The following is a 10606-nucleotide window of genomic DNA, read 5'->3' on the forward strand; positions in this document are numbered from 1 at the left end:
AAATTAGTCTTTATATTACTCGATCAACAAAAAAAATCTTTAATGAATCAAAAAAATAGTCGTTAGACTCATCGAATAATCGTAAAAATAATCGTTAGATTAATTGAGAGAAAAATAATCGTTTAGGACAGCACTAGCCAGCACCACATGAAGCAAACTACAACTGGACCAGAGGGGCAATGACAGATTTGGGCCACATAAAGCAAACCACAACTGGACGAGGGGGGCAATGACAGATTTGGGCAACTTAAACCAAAGCACAACAAGGCCATCTTAAAAACTTTGCTATCTTAAAAACAGTGCCATCATTGCCAGATCTGGCCCACATCAGCTTGACACCAGATCGGACCCACACCTGTCTGTTTTGTGGGTATAGTCTGCTTTTGCTTTTCATCAGCGAGTAATAAAAAAGCAAAAATAACACATGACCCTTACCTGTCTGATGAAGAAGTCCCCATGAATCAGAGACACTACACCAAAGTTAGTGTATTTGAACACATGGTCCATTAACCACATCATTTTTCGTACCACCTTTAAAAGACAAGAGAAAAACACAATAAACGTTTGTAAAACAAATTTCTAATTTTGCTTAGTTTCATTTTTTTCCTCCTCGTTAGGAGGTAGCACCGACTGATTCGGCCCCTCTGAGCATTTCCACCCTCATAACCCTGCACCGATGCAGCTTTGGCTTTCTGGCCTTTCAGTGCTAAGAGGATAAACTGGGCCAGGGATGCAGTTGTTGAGGAGGATCATGTCATGTCTGTGTAGTGCAACTTGGCAGCTGCAGTGCTGAGCCAAAGGGGGGAAAAACACTATAAACAAAACAACAATAACAAACATGTACTCAGCTGAAACAGAGGACTGAGATATTTGGATATGTTTAGACTACATCTCTGTTTTATAGGCTGAAAATATGCAAAACAGCTACTGCATCCCTCTAGCTGCTTAGATCTGATAACATGACTGCAGCAAACAGCCGAAGTGTAGCCAGTTTTTAGAGAATTGCTGAACATATTTCGAAGGAAAAAGTCACTTTAAGAGGTACATTTCCACCCAGAGGAAACAAAACAAGCTGCCAACACGGTGGTGGTTTTCAGTGAGATTACACAAGGTGGTAATAAAGCTGTAGAGGGCATCGCGTGGCCGACAGAAAACATAACATACAGGAAGGAGACAGAAACAATCGCAGTGGCCTTGGTTGTACACCGTGGGAGAAAAAGCGGAGCGTGCAATTATTTCCTAACGTCAGCTGAAGCTGGTCTCGTTTCTTTTATTGTAGAAGATAAAATATCTCAAAACAGATCGTTTAGGAGCTCAGTCTCACACTTAACATTTCACTGTTTGTATTTTGGTCGCTTGCTGTGCATTTTTGAACCTTTTTCATGCTCCTGAAGTTCTTACCGTGCCCTTGTCTTGGAGGCACATCATGAGAGTGCAAACATCTCCTGTGGACTGATGATTGACGATGACCATGGCTTCTTCTTCAGAGATGGGCCTCACATCGTCCCCCCACTCCGTGACTGAAAGGCAGAATGAGAGTGTTTTGATTAATAATTTAAAAAACGTTTTCCTCTTGATGAACGACACGAGTTGCTGATTTCATGATGAGTTCTGAACTCTTTGGATTTTAGTCAAACTTCGTGCACTTCGAACTTTGAATTTAATCTTTATAAATTGTTTTCGAAACAAACTAAAATGATGTTTTCATCAGTGCAGGATTTACTTGTCTTGTCTTTTGAAGATTACTGCCACAACAGCTAAAAAGGTAGTTAAAAAACTGGAAACAAAATCAATCATTGCAGTGTTTTTCCTTCTTAAATTAAAAAAATAAAACAAAATAACAACCGTTTGCTGCCAAAACTGCCTCGATTGATTGAGGCATGGACTCCACCTGGCCTCTGAGGATTTGCTCCTGGCCCTAAGCCACCTGTAGTACACCTGTGGTCTCCAGGATGCACTTGTTTGTCTAGATCATGTGTCAAACTCAAGGTCTGCGAGCCAAATGTGGCCCACCACAGCATTTAATGTGACCCACGAGAGCTTCACAGATGTAATGTCTTAAAATAAGCATATGTTGCTTTAAATCCAGCATTGACCATAAACTACATCTCCCATAATGCATGTTGATTATTTTACCCAGGAAGTGACAGCATAGCACTGTTAGGTGGAGGTGAACAGGGTAATCTCCATTTCGCTGCATTTTTGCTGGGGTACTTTTGGTGCTGCACATTTGTACTGGGAAGTGGGAATTTCCCACTTACAAGTCCTAAATTTAGACTGGAAGGCCTCTCCAGTGGGAGAATTCAGAATTCAAGATGGCAGCTACTCACCACAACTCAACAGTGAGTAAAACTTTTTTACAGTTTTTTTTACTGTTTTACGTAGCACTTTTCAGTGTTTATAAGAGGACGTGCTAAAATGATGTTTCTATGCAGGAAATACCAGGTAGAGCTCAGTTAGTGTTGGTTAGCAGTGCTCACCTGTAACAATGAGACAAGGAACGTTACGTTTTATGTTTAGTCCAAGTTAAACACGAAACGTTGAAGTTTTCTTACAACTATGAAAATGATCTTGACACACCTGGTCTAGATCATCCAACAGATGCCTGACTGGATTGAGATCTGGATAAACTGAAGGCCAAGTCAATATTTTATAGTTATTGTTGAGTTTCTCTAATTGTTACTGAATCATTTCTGTAGATGAGCAATGAAAGAGGCCACCGCCACCAGGAAATACCCTTCAGTTGGTCAGCAGTTATGTTTAAGTAGGTGTTAGAGTTCCATCCACGTGAATGACAGAACATTTCACAGCAGAACATTGCCTGAAGCACCACTGTCCATCCTGACACTGTCTTTCCCATCTAAGTACTAGACCTGTCGCTACAGGCAATAAATCAATTAATCGCACGATAAATTAAAATGAGGTTAATAAAAAAATGAGGCAGATCATATTCATTTTCCTGCTTCTTTGTTTTCTTTGTGTTTCCCACTTTTGCTCCTTAGCGTAGGGAGGACTGAACTCTCCCGTCAGGAAGCATGAGAGCCCCGTGAACAGACATTTAGCTAGAGGAGCGTCTTTGCTTTTCCAATGCCTTCTTTCAGTTGGCGACTCCTCGGGACACTGTGCCGAACCTTGGGTTCACCTAAAAAAATTTTTACACTATGTAAATGTAGTAAACTTCCATAAACTTCGTAAGCAGCAGCGGGGGGACTGCAATTATTTTATGAATCAAGAGGAATAAATTGTGCTTGTGCAGAGGAAGTGATTTTACAGCTTTAGCAGCTGTTGGGTGGTGTTGTCCCAACCTCTGGCCCAGGGCAGTCCGTATTTTTTTTAACGTATGTAAATTTCATAAACCTTTGTAAGCTTTGTAAGCAGTGGTGTGCAGTATCAGTATATTAGTTTAAAATGGTCTCCAAACTATATTATCATTTATGGCAATAATTTCTGAGGCAATTTATCATCCAGCAAAATTTGTTACTTGAATATACAAATACCTTTAATCATAGACTTAAACATCTTTGCCAGAGACTGGTTTAAAGGTTTTAACTCTGTCTGAACAAACAGTTATCTAAAGTAAAGAGTTGGATCATGTGGGTGTGTTTCAGTGTGTCAACATAACTGAAACAAAGTAACGTGAGGTGGCTTTAAGTACATACACGGGGGGAAAAAGTACTTTGTTCCTGTCGGCTGCCGTGATGCTTTAAATCAACAATACTTGACCTCATTTCAGGATACAAAAGTAGCAAACTCTGAGACAACAAACTAACTAAGCAGCTACAGAGCTGGAGATCTGACCAACTTCCACGCCTGAGTTTAAACATGTAAACACAAGTAAGTCTCCTAGTCTGACCTATTAGTAATTATAATTATTTCAGATCTGTTGCATTTTCACAGCCACGCCCGGAATGCTCCGGTTGGTTTCATTTGAAAGCGACTGTCTGCAAATGACTCTTAGCTCAGAGGTATAAATAGTTTTTTGCTCTTTGCTGTCTTGAATCATTAATGAATGTGCACGTTAATCCATGTTGAATGAAAAAAAGGGATGTGGTTTGAAATGAGAAAGGAGAAGAGAGTTTAAGGAAATAGTAGCACAAACTGTCCTCACTTTCTGGCCTATCGTGTTGTTTTGATTAGACAAGAAAGAAGAGTGTACAACAAATCTGTACTTGTGTAGAAACATTTTGTTTTTATGATTTAATCACCTAGAGCTGATTTCAAGCTCATGATCAGCTGGCTTGTCAGTGTGGGAGATCCCTGACCAGCTACTGCAACAACACCATGCATGTCCATAAAGGTTGTCCTACTCAACGAAGCAACACAAGGCATTCATGTAGATCAGAGAGGGGAAAAAAATACTAAAACATGGCTGTGTTCACTGTCAAAGTGTTAAAAATAACACGAGGCGAAACAACGCTACAAACTGCGGCTCTTTGGGCCAAGTATAGATGGATCGAGCAAGGTACGCTGCACACAGGTACACTGAGGTTCTATCTGCCCACAGAGCTTATCTGGTCATGAGCGGAACAAAGCATTCTGCGGCTATGACTCATTTGCTTCATTTCATAACTTTACAACCAACTTCATTGAAATGCCAGAGTCGATCCGGATTCATAAAATGGACTGAAATAATAAAACCAAAAACAGATGAGTTGTTCGGCCATATTATACCCACAACATACAACCAGAAGAACTGATTTTAAATGGCTGAACTGAGACACATGCACGCCATAAGAAGTAAAATATTCAAGGATGTTAGTGAAACGAACGCAAGGCTTAACTTAAGAAATTGCATTTCCTAGAAAACTGCGGTGCTTAATAAGTTAGCTGAAAGCTGCAATATTTTAAACTAAACTGAACTATTAACGCTTGCTGAATCTTAACAATTGAGGTGAAACAAAAAATCAGCTGAATAATTGCTGAGATTTGCTGAAGAACCAAAACTGTGAAAACAAAAGCTTCAAGGGGTAGAGAATGGCCGAAAAACACAAAAATATGCAGATAAAAAGAACAATGAGGGGAAAGGGGCAGAAAGAAAGTGAAGGGTGTAAAAGTAAAGATTAAAGTAGCAGAAGACTAACATTAACAGAATGATAGCTAAAATAGAAGAAAAAAAGCTAGAATTAGCAAAAGAGAAGCAGAAGCAAGCTGAAATTAGCACAAAGAAATTAAAAACAGCAGAACCAGAACAAAATGTAAAAGGCACAGTAAAGATTTATGAACATTTTAAAAAGGTTTTAAGGATGATGAAAACAATTCATTTTAAATGAGAAAAAAAACGTCTAAAAAATTTTAATTGCTGAAATACCAAAAGCCATATTTGAAATGTCCTAAAGGAGCTGAATGTTTTGATATAAACGGTTGAAATAGCACAAAAATTGCAGAATGAGAAACTTACCAGAGAATACACATTAAAAAAGGCTCTTTATAAGCATTCGCACAATAATATCAACACAACAATCAAATAACATAACGCTGTGTACTAAGAGACAACCATCAGTGGTTGTTGCCAGCGCAACATCCACCTGCATGAGTCTGTCCGCTCCATCATGTTTGCCTTTACTGTTTATGACCACCGGTCCCCAGTTCACATTCAAACCAGCATGAGAAACACCACTGGTTGTATTAATTTCACCCACACGGGTTTCTACTAATGGTGCAGGCGCACACAGCTGGACTGCCGCCTCCTGCTGAGAAGAAGGTGGAGAGTCGTTGTTTTTCAATCGTTACTTTCATTTACAGACAAGCGAGCAGTTAGCAAACATGTAATACCAAACAAATAATTGACATTAAGTGCAGCGTTGTGTCTAGTAAAAACATTAAAGTCACTGAAACGTGCTGCTTGATTCCTGACTGAAGCGTCATGAATTGAACATTTCAGTAAATGACTGAGATAAAATTAAGATTTTGTTCCTCTTGCTCTATTTGGTTCAATTTAATAATGAAATAATTGTTTTAACCTTACATAAAATATCTGTACTTTATTGTAAAATAAATACAGATGTGAGAGAAGAAGTGTTCATTAAACGGAAACGCCATCGGTTTGTGAGAAAACAGTGCAAAACTGCAACGTTTTTATGTTACAAACCGTTGTTTCTCACAGTTATCTGAAATAATTGTTACATAACAATGTCAGAGAAAACAACCGCTTTTGCCAGATACACAAAAAGCTGAAACTCAGCCGAAACACTACAGTTTCAGTCCTTTCACTACTCATTCACCTACGCCTGATTGCTGAATGGATCCACTGGGGAGCTGTATCAAAAAACAAACAAAAAATAGGAGTGTTCATGAGATGAGGGGGCATCCACAACTCTGCAGGAGAAAGCCACAAGCTTCTTTTGTAAATTAAACACACTTCATCGACTTTGCATAATAACAGGGAACCAAAGAGTTTGATCAGCCTCAGCTCGGCACCCGTTTCTACATTTTAGAGCTGGTCCGACCAATTCAAGTTATGATGCAAACGCTGCACCGGCGAGGCCCCTAATTAGCAGAGCAGGTTAGAAGTTCCTCTCTCCCTGTGGGGGAGTTAATGCAAGGCATGCTGGGAGATAAAGATTTACCAGAAATGTTTTGATTAGCAGAGTTTACCAGAAACAGGACTGAAATATTTGGTGCACAGCAACAATAAAAATATTAAAGACTTGTGCAGTTGGCCTCCCTTTTCTAGACTTATTTATCAATGTTTCTTTTTTAGTGGAAAGTATACAGCACAGCACACTGTGAGAGGAGATCGTAATGAGAAACGTCAAGTTTCAAAATAAAGTTCACCTGGAGTGAGAGATATCACAGCAGCGATGCACAGAGGTGTCAGAATAAAACCTTACAACTTCTAGAAGGAAATAAAATCACAATTTCTTAGTGAACAGTGTCAAATGTGTCTTTTTAACACTACTCTGATCCCTATATGCAGTTCTTTTAAGGACAAGACAACAGAATACTCCAAACAATAGTTGTGCTCATTGATGAGTTGATGTTTTCCTGGAAAGCAGGAACAATGGAGACAGTTTGAGTCAGAGAAATAAGAGGATGGTCAGTTTCAATGTAGCCTAGTGGAGATAATACAGAAAAATAGAAGGATTTGTTTAGGAAAAGTTGTGTTGTGTGTGTGGAAAAGACATTAATCAACTGCCAGAAATAGTAAACATATAGCACTATGATTTAATAGGTATTTTTTGAGGTTGTTATTATAGCAAAGTACCTTTTTTTTGTACTTAATAATTTTCTAATTGATAAATTAATGATATCCCACTTGCAAAAGAAAAAAAACATTAAACATTCTTTAACAAACTGTGTGGTTGGGAAATACCAACTGAAAAAACAAAGATTCCACAAAAAAATTAAGGATGGAAGAGGACGAGTCCTTGGCACGTTCAATTTGGGCCCTTCTTTTCACCTCCAGTCTCCAGATGAATAAGTGAAATAGTCCAGGGTGCAGGAATCGAGAGCGGACTTTGAAACAAAATGACACATCTGTGACACCTGGACAGCTGTGTGTGTGTGTGTGTGGGTGTAGGGTGGGCGTACACAGAAGGCTATGTCATTTCATATGTAGCATGGCTTCACGCACGCCGTTCCTCACCGCCACAGGAGAAGAGCATAAATGATATCACAAAGATAGGTCATCTGTCAGATAGAATACATTAGGGAAATTGTCTTTGAGAAATGACACAGTTAGAGCAGCAGGATGACAGCAACGCTGCAGGCACTGTATCTAATCCAGAATCTGTGGTCAGCTCAAAGGTCTACCTCTGACCTTGGTGTCCATCTCCTTGAGACGGGTGATAACTTGACATCCTCTTATCATCCATGTAAATGTGGCCAGAGAGGGAGAAGCTCACAGAAGGGAAACATTTTCACCGATAAGTCAGAAACTGAAAACCTTACTGGTTTTTGAACAACAGTAGTCATTGTAGTTACAAGGAAGTTTAGGTACATTTCCTTGTTGGTGGGGTGAGGGGGAACAAAAATAGTAGCTTCAAACATTTCTGTTACAATCGCCACAAGATGAAGAGAAATGGTTCCCAAAGTTGGGATCAGTACTCCACTTGCTAATTCAAAATAGCAGAAAATAGGAAGATTTTTCATTTAATTTGTGACCAAATGACCCTAACTGCCATGCCTTGTCTTTAACAGGCCAGTAAGAAAAACATGGATGATTTTTGTGTGAATGTTATTTTGTGTGTTCACCTTCACCCACGCTGTACTCGCATTGGCTCGTTTTGTACCCACCATGGCAGCCTCACCCCAACATATATGATCTAATGTACTGGATAGGGATGTCCCGATCCAGATTTTTTGGCTCCTGATACAATCTGATTTTTTTAATGATTAGTCTTTCCAATACCGATCCGATAGCTTTATTTCTTTCCAAGTGACAAGGTTGGTAGTATTAAAGCGAGCCCTGCTGTTCCCACCACCAGAAACATCCAGTTTGCAGATTTTGCAAGACGCAGTTTCAGCATCATTGTTTTCCATTGAAAAATGTTCCCACACTGTGGACATGGTTGCATACTTGTGTGTGTCTTAACTTCTTAACGGCAGTTGTAAAGCATGATGATGCTGAAAACTGTCGCGAAAACTGGATTGGCTCGATCACATGACGAAATCTGATTCTACCTGATTTTCAAAAAATGGCCATATCTGCCACTGATACCGATACTGAGTATCTGATCGGGACATCCATAGTACTGGAGTACGTTCGGGCACCGTGACACCGCACAAGGCCATCGTGCAACAGTGCAATTGCATCACTGTTTAGTCCTCACATCGTGTTCAATGCGTCAACTATGGCGGTGTCCAAATTCAAGGGCTGCATCCCCAAAGGCCGAATCTATCGGCTGCTTACGTCACAATGCCGCCCCGTCAAGACTCCTCCGATGCGGCCGACAAATGCATCCTTCTTTTGCCCCAATTTGAGAGACGGGTCCGATGGATCCTTCTCGGCCCACCATATTCCATAATGCATTGTGGGCTGACTGGAGATTTTTTTTTGTGTCCCAAATCTGGTTTATGGAGTGCTGGCCCATGAATGGAACACCTCAAACAAACCACATCTGAGCCACCAAAAGGCTGTCATTTTTTTTGCCGTATGTAGCCTGAGGGTTAGCGTTAGTGCCTTGTCTGGGCCACAACTGGGCCAGACAAATATTGCTGTGAGAAGCTATAGATTTTACAAAATCTAGGGAGTGCTTAGGGTTTGAGACACCGGGAGATACTTGGCTACTATTCTGAGACAATCTGAAAAAGTTAAAAACTAAAACAACTTTAAGCCGCTGCCTCCGCAAAGGTTTTGAGATGTTTTGGAGACTTCTTTGCTAACGCTGTTTGCTAACTAGTCCCAACGGTCACAGCCCAGTGAGAGACTGGCTTTACATTTGTTCTAACAGTTCACAGCCATAACTTATCCTGTTAATGCAGTTTTCATGTCTCGATGATCACTGAATGGAATAAGCATGTCTCATATAAATAGCCTTCAGTTTCTCTTCATTATTTGGACTTACAGACAATTTGGTGCCACTCGTTTTTTTTACTCTGAGTCATTTGTATCAATGACATGACAACAACAGTGAAATATAGCTTTTCCACGTAATGCTCAGCTCATCCTCATCAATGGGCCACTGTCATTTTGAGGACCAGGGAATTAAAGTTAAGCCTCCGCTCACCAGGAACTCAGAACAAAAGAGATGTTAATTCCCATTTATGCTATCGCCCTCTCAATTAAACATGAGCTGCAGGGGCCTGTATTACTTTACCAGTAATGTAAGACATGACTTACAATCAGTCTGAACCTGAAATATGCTTTCATGTACTATGCAGCATTAATCTTTCATCAGTCTGTTGATGATACATCTAAAGCTTCCTTTCTGCACATAAAAGCACAGTCAGCTACTGTAAAAGCTCACGAGTTGTAATATTTTTCATCTTTAATAAAGTTCTGTAAAAACAGACGTAGAACACCAAAGACGTCAAACAGGACACACAACAAAAGTCTGCAAATATTGATAATATGCTAAAAATAAGTTACCAGTCTCACTTAACAAGCATAACTCAGGACAGTCAGGGAAATGTCCATTAAAGATGGTCTGCACACACCTACACAGTCCAGAGACTTAGTCCAATCAGCCAAGGAAGTGGTAACACCCCGTGGGTGTACGCAGGCTTTAACAAATGGAAAACACAGTCTGTTAAACTTCGAAGAACATTTACTTCACTGCTACAACTCCTACTGCTGGAGAATCTGAAATTCGGTCATTATTGTGACATAAAAATTAACAAGGACATATCCTGCAAAATCCACTTTTTTTAGCTGTTAAACATTTTTGTGTGTACTTGGAGTCTCTAAATGCAGAAAATTTGAATTTAGTCTTTTAGATATCATCATATTCTATTTGGGTCATATTTTTCAATCTGTTCAGTTTTCTGTATTCTATTTTTTCTATGACTGAACTATCACGTGTCAGTATTTGTAACTAATTTGTAAATAAAAAGTCAAGTAAAAAAAATCGTATCCATCCATCCATCCATCCATTTTCTTCCGCCTATCCGGGGTCGGGTCGCGGGGGCAGCAGCTTCAGAAGGGATGCCCAGACCTCCCTCTCCC

The 10606-nt window shown here is 39.8% G+C and overlaps 1 protein-coding gene across 1 annotated transcript in view; it reads right to left on the bottom strand.

The window, feature by feature from the left end:
* Positions 1–10606, bottom strand: part of lpgat1 (lysophosphatidylglycerol acyltransferase 1) — a gene marked incomplete at its 3' end in the record, with an annotated part of 36732 nt that overhangs the window by 17975 nt on the left and 8151 nt on the right. Inside the window, 2 exon segments of the mRNA XM_014015719.1 lie at positions 436–531; positions 1402–1520. Of these exon segments, the coding sequence (XP_013871173.1) occupies positions 436–531; positions 1402–1520 (215 nt within the window).

This window comes from Austrofundulus limnaeus, unplaced genomic scaffold (assembly GCF_001266775.1).
Source record: "Austrofundulus limnaeus strain Quisiro unplaced genomic scaffold, Austrofundulus_limnaeus-1.0 Scaffold133, whole genome shotgun sequence".
NCBI lineage: Eukaryota > Metazoa > Chordata > Actinopteri > Cyprinodontiformes > Rivulidae > Austrofundulus > Austrofundulus limnaeus.